At 43.0% G+C, this 12,981-nt stretch overlaps 1 protein-coding gene across 1 annotated transcript in view; it reads left to right on the top strand.

Moving 5' to 3' along the window:
- Positions 1–7,444: 7,444 nt before the first annotated feature.
- SESN3 (sestrin 3) overlaps positions 7,445–12,981 on the top strand; it is a 67,035-nt gene continuing 61,498 nt past the window's right edge. Inside the window, exon 1 of the mRNA XM_004709016.2 lies at positions 7,445–7,555. Coding sequence (XP_004709073.1) covers positions 7,478–7,555 — 78 coding nt within the window. The 5' untranslated portion in view covers positions 7,445–7,477. The remainder of the gene's footprint in view (positions 7,556–12,981) is intronic.

Here is a 12,981-nt window from a genome sequence, read left to right as displayed (position 1 = left end):
CCCCGCAACAGTTTTATTAGCACTTCATCCACGTATTATACAATTAACAGCTCTATCCTACCAAGAAAAGTTGTACAATCTTTACCTCAACCAGTTTTAGAACATTTTCTTTCCCCCCCGCATTCATTGCTAGTTATGTAACTATTTTCCAATTTTGGCAAAAATGTACACAACAAAACATTCTCCAATTCCACAACTTCTACATGTATAATTCAGTTTCATTGATTATACTCTTTGTGTTATTACAACAATTATTGATATCCTCTCCCAATTGTTCCACCACCATTAAAATGAACTCAATGCTCCCTAATCAAAAACTCTTCCTCCTTCACCCAGAGACTGCAAGTCTTTATGGGAGTGGAAGCCTCATCTTTCTCCAGTGGAGTGGTTGGTGGTTTCAAACTGCTGACCTTGAGGTTAGCAGCCCAACAAAGAACCACGTTACCAGAGCTCCTTCTCAGACTATAAAGCCCCCTTCCAAAAAAAAAAATGCTCAAAGGGAAGTAATAGAGGATTGCGTCAGGCCATTAATTAATTAAGTAACTTAAAATTGTTATATTATCTGAACATTATGATACTTGGGGTATTTTTTCAATTTTTAAAAATATTCCCATTCATAAGTAAATTTGAATTTATAATTTATAATCTTTTCTTTCCAACATGGTATAACTTTCCACTGTTTCCATCCTCAACAAACCTGGATCTGACTCAGACCCTCCTTAATCATTTGTCCATATTAAACAGATGGCAAAACTGAGGCCCACGATCATATAGTTCACAACAATCCTGAAGTAAACGCCAGTTCCCTTTCTGTCCATTGTTATAAATCCCACATTATCTTATTTTTAAGAACAAGTATCTCAAAATAAATAAATAACTTCATTTTTTTAAAAAAAGACAAATAATCTCTTGGCCATAGTACAAAATAATAGTAAACATGTTTCTTAAATGTCTGTGATTCTTTTAAGTGTTTTTCCTATAACAACTCTTTATTCTTCAAAGTTACTCTATGTCTAAGGTATTATTAAACAGCCTTACTTTTCAGATGACAAAAAAATTAAGACAGAGGAAGGTAGAGTAACTAGACCAAGGTCATATAGCATATGAAGAGTATGATTTTCTTGGCATATCAGCAGTTAGCAGGTGACATTTATTCAGAGCTTACAAAGATCTGGTCACTTTGCTGAGTACTATACATGCATAAGGAGCCCTGGTGACCTAGTGGGTTACATGTGTGCTGTTAGCCACAAGATCAGCAGTTTGAAAGCAACTGGCCACTTTGCTGGATAAAGATGAGGCTTTCTACTCCCATAAAGCTTCAGTCTCAGAAATCCGTGTGGTTAGATCTACTCTGTCTGAAAGGGTCACTATGAGTCAGACCCTTTCTGTCTGAAAGGGTCACTATGAGTCAGAAACGACTCATTGAAGTGAGTTTGGGGTTGATTTATCCATGTGTAATCTCATTCCAGCATCTCACTAGACCTGCACAATTACTCCTTGAGATATGTGCTATATTGCTATTTACAGAAAAAGAAACAAAGACATTTAGTAAGATTGTGTGACTAATAAAGAGGCCTTCAAAAAGTTTATGGGAAAAATGTCATTCTCATTCAATTCCATTTTTCCTCCAATTTTCTGATGCGCCCCTGTATATTTTTCTCTCCTTATCTCCATGCATGTAAGCCAAACCCACTACTGTCAAGGCAACCTTGACTCATAAGTAGAGTTTGTGGGGCTATAAATCTTTATGGGAACAGACAGGTTCATCATTCTCTCATGGAAAGACTGGTGGGCATAAACTTTGTCAGCAGCCCGATAATTACCCAATAGTGTCACCAGGTCTGAGAGAGAGAAATCTATATACTTAAACACACACACACACACACACACACACACACACAACAAGAGCAAGCCAGAGTACCTGCTGTACATCATGATGTTACATGTACTTGCCCCCTTGTGTAAACCTTTGCTATAACCAAGAAATGAGGTGTTGTTTTCTAAGTCATGTTCAATGATAACGTTAAAAGTGGTAATCAGCAGGTGTTGAAGATAGCTTATGGTCATAGAAAACGCAAATTTTTATGAATGGCAAAATATCAAGGGCCTTGGTAAATGGAAACTGTGCACTTGGAGCTGAATCACAAGCCCTGGGTCCCAATATACATTGCTTAGTGTGGCCAAACCTGAACATTTTCCAAGAGAAACCAAAAATCTAGATGTGTGTATGTGTGAAATCTCTTAAATTGTAAATACTTGAAAACAATTCAATTAAAAAGCCAAACCAAACAAGAAAAATCTCCACGACACAAGCTAGGCCCCAAACATACAACCTCAAATCCATTTTATAGTCCCTTTGTTAGCAGTCTGGTTTGCATGGAGTTAAATGCACCAAATTCTGTGGCAGAAGGTAAAAAGTGAAGGCTTTGGGAGCTTGGTGGCAGACTTGTTTTTTGAAAAGTGAGTTTTGGTGAGAATCATTTTCTTGGTGGAAGTGGGGGCGGAGGGAAAGCAGTGGAGAGGTGCTATAATGGAGGCCTTCTTTGATAGAGCGTCTGTGTCTCCTGGAGAGAAAGCTATACAACTAATAACCCAAGGGCAACAATCCATTTACAGCTGTCTCAAGTGCAAATTCCTTTGTTCAAGAAACAAATGACAGGATATCTACTTCTATCAACTATCTCCTTAATCTAATATTCCATATTCGGACAAAAGTAGAAAATCTACCAGCTGGCTATTTTACACATAGTACTTTGCTAAAAGTACATCAGGCAAGATGTGCACCAGGAGTAATGCCGGCTCACATAGTTAAGGTCACGTATAGATTTGGCAGGGCCGTGATTCTCGGTGCTTTGGCAGTTATGGAATGATGTTGTCATCTTCCACTTTATGATATGATATGGTCACCCTCAATTTTGGAACATTTTCTTCATTCTTGTAATTCATTGCTATTAGCTCCATATCTCCCCTGCTGGACCCTCAAGAAGCCATTAATCCAGTTACTATCTCTGTAGATTAACCAATCCTGAATTTCATATACAGATCACATTTCAAAAATTAAAAAAAAGAAAACTAACAACAAAGTAAAACAGAGAAAAACCTCAATCAAAGAGCAGAAAATATTAAAAACTAGAACAGATTTAAAATGGGTCAAAAGGAGATCAAATGACAAGGTGTTAAATTGTAATCTAACTACATCTGTACTAATCTACTTCCCAATGCATTCTGAAATAGCAAGTCTCACATCCTAGTTTGTCACAGGTTGTTCCCCAGAGGCTTAATCCACATGCATTTTCCATTCACTTATAAATCTGCTATAATTGACTTTACAATGCTCTCTGTCTGATAACAAGGTTATTCACATCCCTAGACTATGGTCGGAGATGATTCACCAGAGGCTTAATCCATGCGTGGACCCTGAACATGGATTTTGGGGCTCAACTGCCATCCATAGCTTTTTGTAAACCAGGTGTTCATAATTTAAGCTCTGATACCATTCCCTCCTTTGAATTTGTGTTTTATTATTTACCATCCTTGGTAAATAAATCATATGTCTAATAACCAAAATGTAGGCTTAGTTGATGCCTCACTTAGTGGGTCACTTGTTTGAAGACAAGCCTTTAGGACCCCAGGCTCTATTGCTTCTGATAGCTAGGCACCACCTAGTTTCTTCACCACACTTTGCTAATTGAGAGTGAGGGTGAGCATCAAGCAGTACCATGTCATAAGACCTAATTGTTCTTAGATTGGAGGTAGAATTAAGTGTGAGGCCAAAATTAACTGATATGTCCAATAACCGAGGTAAGAAGAACCCAATAGCACTGCTCTTGATGATGGTTTTCTTTGAATCATTTAATTCACAGATATTTATTGAGGCGCTTTTAGAGGATCTCATTGGAGTTCCTGGGTTGCAAATAGTTGATGCTTGGCCGCTATGGAAATGGTTGGAGGTTCAAGGCCTCAGAAGCACCCCAGAAATAAGGTCTGTAATCTACACTGGAAAAATAAACTCAGGAACGGATGACCCTACGGAGTACAGTTCCACTCTGGAGGTCGGCGGCAGGGTCTGTTTGTCTGGTTGTTTTGGAGGTGGCTATTCAGGAAGCCTGGGCTGCTGACAGTAAGTAAGATCAGCAGTGGGAAACCACCAGCTGCTCTGCAGGTGAAGGGTGGGCTTTCTACTCCAGTAAAGGGTAAGAGTCTTGGAAACTCACGGGGAGAAATTCAACCCTATTCTATAGTCACTGTGGGTCAACATTGACTCAATGGCAGTGAATTGGGGGGAAGGGAGGGTGTTGGTGGCCTAGTGGTTATGTGTTGGTCTACTAACTGAAAATTCAGTGGTTCAAAACCACCACCTGCTTCCAGGGGGGAAATGAGGCTTTCTACTCCAGGAAAGAGTATAGTCTCCCAAACCCACATGGGCAATTCTATCCTGTCTTGTAGGGTTGCTATGAGTCAGAATCGACTCGATGGCAGTGAGTTTAGTTTTTAATTGATTACAGATCCAAATTATAGATCCTAGGGGTGGACGGGTGCAGTTAGGAAAGAGTAAAAACTCATTACTTTCTCTAAGATTTTGTAAGCACTTCTTTATGGGTTGAGGTAGAAGCTGGTGATACAAAGTATCTGGAATTCCTTCTCTGACTGCAAGGGATTTGCTCTCTGATGAGCGCATAGCACCCAAACCAATCAAATATGCTGCAGAAGAATTATGAGAAGGCTATCAGGAACAAACTGAAAACTGCTTGTCTCCACCAAGAAATCTTTGAACCAGAGAAGCCATCAAGCAGAAAGGTGGAGCAATTACAGGCAGAGGGAGGTGGAATATTGATGAGCTTCATACAGCAGAATTTCAGATTAGATTTGGTAAACTCAAATGATTGCTCTCACCTGTGTTTTTATTCACCACAGTATGAGTGGAATGGGCTAAACATTTCCACAACCTATTTTAGCAAGTAACATCAAGACCCTCAAAAAGATGGACTGATACAGTAAATGCAACCATGGTCTTAAACATAACCATGACTGTGAGGAGTGCACAGACCCCAGCTTCTGATACAGTAACCAAAACTAAATCTTTATGACAGCAGACAGCCTCATCCTGCTCTCTCTGAGATGCTAGTGGGCTTGAACCACCACTCTCAACACCCTCTTGCTACTGTAGGCTACACATGTCTGCAGAACATCAGATGGCCTTTAGGTCTCATAAGTAATGAGTCAACGCATTTACTCCGCGACGTAACCTAAACCCAGTTTCCCGGTCAGTCTTATCCTGACACCAGCAGATTTCCATCTTCTTTGATCAGTGCATAGGCTTGGTTTATACACTGGTCTCTGAAAGGGAGGAAAAGGAGGCAGCTTTTGAGCAATGAGGAGACTGACAGTTTTGAGCACATGATTTGGCCTAATAGCGTTGACATGTTAAACTTGCTAGCACCTCCAAATGTACCTTTTGGATTTTGCATCACAACACCACACTGAATCCCTTAAGTAGCCAAGGTGTGGAGTCTGACTTAAAGTAATTGTTGGGCAGGACCCAACTGTCCCCATCAAATTCCTAAGGGTGACTCACGGGTGGGCTCAAACCACAGACCTTTCAGTTAGCAGCCAAGAGCTTAACCATTGCGCCACTAGGGCGCCTTAGACAATCAGGGTAGTTCTTCAAAAAGAAGAGGAAGAAAAGAAAAATATGCACCCCAGTGAAACCTTTATCATCCTCTCCCAGCCCCCCATCATCTCCACAGATTCATTATGCCAACAGCAGGCCAACATAAATTCTGGTTATGCCAGAGACCTTTCCAAAAGGAGAGAGCCAAAGCCGAGGATACAGATCTTAGTTCTAACGAAAGAAAACAGGTGATGTCATAACACAGTCCAGTGCGGTTAAGGCCAAGCCAGACCTGGAGCTGGCGTTCCAGTGAGCGCTGCGCTCCACGCCAGTGGGCGAGCAAGTTGTCTGCGGGCCCGGAGGAGGCGTGAGCGCCGGGCACCAATCAGGTTCCTGTTCAGCGCCTGTCTTTGTTCTCACTGGGGAGCAGGTTCCAGGCTTTTTCCGCGTCCGGAACCGGCGTTCAACCCGCACGCGTGTTGCTGGCCCCTGGGAGAGCTGACTCCCTGCCCCCAGCCCCGTCCTCCGCCAACCAGAGCTTTTCCCAATTGCATCTTCCTCTCTCCCCAAAGCTGGGACGCGAGAACCCTGACTCACCATTATGGTGATGATTTTTTTTAATGCTTTGGGAGAGGCAGGTCCAGCCCAATAGTTTTACATGGTGATTTGTTCTCAGAACCTCTCCTCCGCAGTCTTCAGTCCAGCTGCCTCTGGGGACAGGACTTTTGGGTGAGGGGACAAACCTCTCTGGGGCCTTTTGTGCTGGACAAATAAGGATCTTTCATTGGTGGGAGGACTGTGTAGAGTTTCGTGTCTATTTTTTCTTCCAGTAACCTGATGAACTATATCAATATACTTCTCATACCTCTCCCCTGTCTCCCTTCCAAGCCTCAGGTAACTAACTGGTTTTTCTGCAAAACATGACTCCCGATGCATAAAGTTCTTGGAGATCCCCGATGCCAAGTGAGGCGTGAACGCAAGTCTTCCTTACAGCTGAGCTCTGGTTTTAGCTGAGAGAGAGCCTAGCCGCTGCCCTGATGGTAAGAATATTTTAGCCCCGCTTTCACAAGAGATCAGGAAATTATTTAGCTCAGTCTTAGAACCTCTAGTTTACCTCCTAGCTATGTATCTCACTCTCCTCCCCATTTCTGCAAGGACGGAGGAAAGGGGGCGTGACTGGCCTTCGAGGAGGGGCTAGGCTTCCCAGTTAATGGCAGACAAGACACCCTTTACCTCCTATTGGCGGCACGGCGCACAGTATTCCTTCCCACCCGGCTACCTAACTAACCCGCCACCTCCCTTTGGTTCTGAGCCTCGGAGATAAACTTAACTTGCCCGGAGATTCAAGGCGTCCTCGGCCTCTGCGATTGGCCGGCGAAGCTCCCCGCCGGCTCTGGGAGCTCATTGGCTGAGGGTTAGCGCCCCGGGGGCGTGGCCGGAGCGGTCCGATTGGCGGGAGGGGGCGGTCCCGGAGTGTGGAGGTGGTGGAGGTGCTGGGGAGGCGGGGGCGGGGCCGCACTGAGGCGCTGCGGCGACGGCGGCGGCGACGGCGGCGGCAGCAGCAGCGGTGGCGGCTGCTCGTCCTAGCCTGGCGGGGGCGGGGGCCTGGAGGATGGGAGCGGGCGGCACACCCGGCCGGTGAAGAGCAGCCGCCGCCGTCTCCGCCGTGGCTGCGGGGGTCGCCTCGGGCCGTGTCGCTCGCTCTCTAGCCGTCGCTTCCCCTTCCCCCTAGCTCGCCGGGAGGAGGCGAAGGCTGAAGCGCGGCCGGCGGCGGGGGACAGCCCGGCCCCTCGGTGGCGCGGCCGGCGGCAGTGACAGCCCGGCTCGGCCTGCCGCCCGCCCTCGCCCTCCGCGCCTGCGGCCACGATGAACCGCAGCGGCAGTAGCCCCTCGGCCGCGACCAACTACCTGCTCTGCACCAACTGCCGGAAAGTGCTGCGGAAGGTACGGGCTGCAGGTCCCCGGCGCGCTCTGGCCAGGGCTCCCGGGGCGCGATCCCCGCGCGGAGACCGGAGAAGGGGGCGTGGGTCGAGGGAGGGAGATTTGCACCGCGGCGTCGGAAGCTCCGCCGTCGGGACGGACGCGGGTCCCCGGGGGGTGAGGTTTGGCCGCTCTTCCTAATTCTCGATGCTGTTCGCGTCGCCTCCCTCCTTGCACCCCGGGTCCGCGCCTCCCTCAGCGGGAGGAAGGACCCGCGGGCTCCTGGGCACGTCCAGGAGGCTGGACCCCCCTCTTGGTGCAGCTTAGACGAGGTTGGTCGGTTGGAAACCTGAGCTGTCGGGTCTGGAGCTTCCTGGCTCCCTCCTGGCTGCGGCTGAATCTTGGGGTGTTGTGTTTTATTCCTTGGGGTGCTTCTGCCTGGCGCGCCCTCCCCTAACGCCCTCTTTGAAAATTCTTGGACTGTTCGTCCCGGGTCTGTAGTTCAGTCTGTAAAGGAATGGGTGAAGCAGCGTGGAACTTTATGCCTGTGGGAAATGCTGGTTCCTGTCCGGGGTCGCGGGCGGCGGAGGGGGACGTGGGTCATCCCGCCTAGTCCACACTCCCCTCCGTGTTGGTCCAGGAAGGAAAAACAAATCAGTGGCTTTCATCAACTTATTACTTCCTAGGGTGACTGACAGAAAGTTTGCTCCGGTATGATTTCGCTTCCTAGGCTTAATCAATTCTGGCGGGGGAGGGGAGCTGGCTAGGGGGGAGGGGAGTCGCTTGGGTTGGAGAAAAGCTTTTCATCGGACTTTCATTACTCTTTGAATCAGTTTATCCCTCGCCACGCTCCATTTTAAAATTTCATGTCGTGAAAAGCATTCGTTGAGGTGCTCCTGTTTGCCCGGCCCAAATGAATTAAAATCGCTGAGTGTGCAAATGCACGGAGCCAGAAAGACGAACAGTTCCGTTTTTAGTCAGTTTCTCGAACTACAGTCTACCCCGGAATTGCTCATTATATGTTTAAAAAATAAAACAGAAAGCATGTAAGTAAGCTAGCTCAAATATTTGCGCTCTTTGTCCAAAACTGCTTTTCTTCCTTTGTGGGTCAGGCCAAGTGCCAATCAAAGTTGTTTTTCAAGCCTCTTTTCCCTGCAGTAGGGCTGCTGCCTTTTTTTTTTCTTTCTTTCTTTTTTTTTTTTTGAGAGCTAGAGGAAAGCTAAGAGATTGCAGATTTGAAGTTAATCTAACATTTAAATATACCTTACGTTGTGTTTATAGGTTATATTTCTCTCAAAACATTTTTATTGAATGTGCATGTTCAGTGTGTGCAGCTATTTTCCCCCCATAAACTCTGGGATCAAATTACAGTTGATACTTGCACTGCACATTGTAGCGCAGCCTGTGAGAAATATAATGGATCAGAAGTGCAGAGCGGCTCTGTCAAATGTTAACTCTTTCACTGCTGGGCCTGATGTCATCTGTATTTAGCTTATCATTATCCGTTATTTCTTCACTTTGAAAAGGATGATACTATGCCTTTGACATGACAAGTGTCTTTTGAGACACATTATACTCCAACCTGGTTAAAATGGTAGCTAGCTTTTCTTTCTTTCTTTCTAGGTTTTACTGGGGGGGGGGGGAGGAGGGTTCATTGCTTTTTTGTTTTTAATTAAATAAAAAGGAAAAAAAGCTATATTCATCTAGGTTAAAGTGTGTGTGTGTATGCATATGTAAGTAATAGCTCTGACAATTTGGTAGACTAATGAGATGTTTGAAGGTGAAATTAGACTACAAAATTTAATTTATTTTTCTCTTGAAAAAAGGTTGGTTATGGATACATGACATTTCTCTAGTCACTGAGATATAGATCTTACTCTCAGTTTTTTAAAGAAACTATTTCTGTTGGCCTAGAGAGAGTATATGGAAAATGGATATTTATCATTTCCATACTCTTAATTGCAGTGTACATCTGTGCCAATATTCTAGTTTTTAGTAACTCCAAGCTATTATTTAATACTGATTCATGCAGTAGCATGAAATAACATTAGATGAAAATGGGGTTGTTTGAGCCAGTTATGACAAGACTTGGCAACATGGCTTTTTTTAAAGTGCCATCCTTAAGTGCTCTTAAAAGACATCAAGGTCTAGCATTTGAAATTCATCATCCTAAAAATAGCCTGTAAGAATTTATTTTTAATAGTTTTCTTTTTGCAAGAAGTTTATAACTAAGTAAAATTCAGCTGTGATTCTCTTAACAGTAATTTTCTGGATTTATCGCCACCCCCACACCCCCACCTCCTCCATATACTAACGTGTTCACTAAAGACTCAGTGAGCCACAGCCATTTGAAGTTAGTTCAGAGTAAGTTGTAATGGAAGAGTGAAAATCCTGTGAACTGCTGTTCGCTGCTAGACCCCTCACCAATGATGGGAGGAGGGTCACCTTTATAAACCCTTTTCTCCCTGGAACTGGCTTCATTTGTTGAAATGTGCTGAATTTGGGGAGAAAATCAAAAGGAACTAGATTTACCAGGAAATAAAATAATTTAGGTTGATTCAATGTATATGCTTACAGTACCTTTTCAAATTTTGATTCAAAATTTTGTAAATACAAAGACATCTTAAAATAATGAATGTGTCCAACATAGGGACTTTGGAACAGCAGAAAGAACCCAGAGACAAACCAAGCACAGAAATTAACCGACAACCACAAAAGCCACACCAAACTATCCACAAATCACTAACTCCTGTTAAATTGTGTTATCACTGATGTGGTTCAATAAAGTTGTTTTTGAAATAAGAAGAAGTGTTTCTCTTTAGAGAGTCAGTGGATTTTGAAGTGTGATGTAGTCTACTTGAAGAAATTCCAGTGGCACACTAGAAATATGCCCCCTAATTTTAAATTTCAAAGTGGAGTGGCTCACTGCGTTACAGGAGGCAAGTAACAGTCCACTGCCTTCTGGTAAATGCAAGTGGTGTGTTACCAGGTGCTTCTGAGTGTTGAGCAGTTTATGCTACTGAATGAAGTAAGTGAAACTCTACACTTTAGGTTGGCAGGCTTAACATTTTAAAATTCTTAATATGTTTGGGTAGTTCTAGGGATAAATCTTTCTGTGGTTTTTGCACTTTTTACATTTTGCTTATACAAAAACAAACTTGCTATCTGCCGTTGTTTCCAGGGTATCATTGTGTGTGTGTGTGTGTGTGTGTGTGTGTGTGTGTGTGTGTGTATTTGACTGTTTTCTTAATATATCATTAATAAGAAAGATCATCATTGGTGATGAAGGCTCTGCATTTTAAAGAAATTTCTTCCTGAATATGCTGTCTTAATTTTTTACTTATCAGAACACAAAGTTACTGCTATCAGTAATTGTTACTGTATAAGTGAAACACTGTAAAAATTGTTGCTGCTGTTTATCTGTTTCATATGTTCAGGTTCAGATGGCATTGGTAAAAAGGATTCTTTTGGGCCATACAAATCCCTGAAAACATAACTGCTGATGTAATGATAGGGGACCCAAGATGTGTTGCATTTAGGTCTTTGACAGATTTTTTTCATTTTGAACAAATTAATTAACACCTTTGAGCCTAGCGTTGCCTGTCAAATGTAGATAATTTCTACCTGCCTTACAGGTTGCTGTGTGGTGCTAGAGAGATAGTATATGTTGAAGTATATGTTGAAAATCATAAAGTATAACTATATATAGAAGAACAAAAGGACAAGCATATTTATTCCTCCTTTTTCCAGAATACTACAGTTCCTTATGTATTGTAATATAATTCCATGCATAGTAAGTAATTTGGTTGATCTCAGTTTTCATGTCCTATTTATTTATTGCCTGTAAATAAAAGGTAAAACTACTATATTTATAGTTAGAATAGTGTACATTTTTCTTGATTTGTGTTCTGATTTAAATGATAATTTAGTGTGTTGGTTTTGTTTTATCAAGTCAAGTAGATAAAATAAAATTGACTCTGACACTTTAGTAGGTGAAGCAAATTGGTATTTTGTTTTAAAGGACCAAGAGTCAAAGATGAGTGTGTTGAATGGAAGGTGGGGGTACATTTAGGACAAAGTTGAAAATGTTCACTTAGTTTAGAAGTAAAGTTATGGAAATAAAAGTCAGTCTTTCTCTGACACTTTTTTTGTTGTCTATTTTTGAAAAGATGGGGTATAATTTATGTTCATATAAAACCTTCACAATTTTTAGCATACTTTCACATTGTCTTTCACATTATCCCAGTTGATTCTCACAAATGGAAACTGAGGGACTTTAAGTGGCATAACATGTCATACAGGCAAAGTGAAGAAATACATTTAAGTTTTAATATTACCTCCCAAATACTGCCTCAGAACTATTCTAATTGTCCACTGCAAGAAGGCTTCCAAAGACAGGCCACTCCTAGTGCCAGTATCTGTGGAATGCCCACACACACTTAAAGTTCTCTAGGTAACACTGCTTGACAGTAGGAAAGCTATCCGCTATTTACATGCTGCGGGAGGAGGGAAGGGGATAGTTGGCAACTTTTACTTTGACAGCTGTGTGGATCATGATTCAATAAGGTCAAACAACAGCATTTCTCTGAGTGAATACTGGACGCCTAGGGGAAGGGGATCTCCAGATCCTTAGGGTGTCTTGCAGGTCAAAGCTCTAGTTGCCCTCTTCACTGTATGAAAAGGCAGCAGTGAGGAAATTGTACTAGGTCCTTACCGTAAATCAGTCGCCTGAAACAGTAATCATCATATTCTTCACTACTACACAAACACAGTGGAGAGAAAATGACAGTTTTGCTTAAGAGCGCTCTTAACGAAACAGTACAAACATTTAACTCTTATTAAATCTTGAAAAACGTAATTTTTACTAAATCTTGATCCTTGATTATCCATGGTTTTAATGCCCTATGTGAAAGAAATGGAAAGTTAGTGTGAGGGAACTGCAAGAAGTTTGTAGAAAACCTCCATTATCTTTTCATTCAATTTTTTTCATGAACTTTGAAAGCCCCTCATCTGTCTCAGCCATCTACTGCTGCTATCATCGAAATACCCCAAATGGGTGCTTTGACACATTTATCTTCTAACAGTTTCGGAACGTCTGGTGCCAGCGCTGAGGAAGGGCTTTCTCTCAGGGTTGCATTTAAGGGAGACCCTTGTCTCTGAGCTGCTGCTGGGATTTGATACCTCTCTTTCCTCAGCTCTACTCCGCTTGCTTGTTGACACTTTCATATCCTAAAAGAAATTGACTCTATAACAATGAAAACAAAAGACAACCCAGTGGAATTATACTTATAACCACAAGCCTAGAGGCAGTATTCAAAATTCATATTGAGGAAAGGCATAATTCAGTCCTTAAAAATGTACAAAGTCAGGTCTGTCTGGATAGGACAGGCTGGATGAACAATCTGGAGGAGAAAACAACGGGACTGACAGTTCTGGGGGAACATGGGAGA

Source organism: Echinops telfairi, unplaced genomic scaffold (assembly GCF_000313985.2).
Source record: "Echinops telfairi isolate 266 unplaced genomic scaffold, ASM31398v2 ScPeMD7_7421;HRSCAF=8459, whole genome shotgun sequence".
NCBI lineage: Eukaryota > Metazoa > Chordata > Mammalia > Afrosoricida > Tenrecidae > Echinops > Echinops telfairi.
This window is presented reverse-complemented; position numbering and strand designations above follow the sequence as displayed.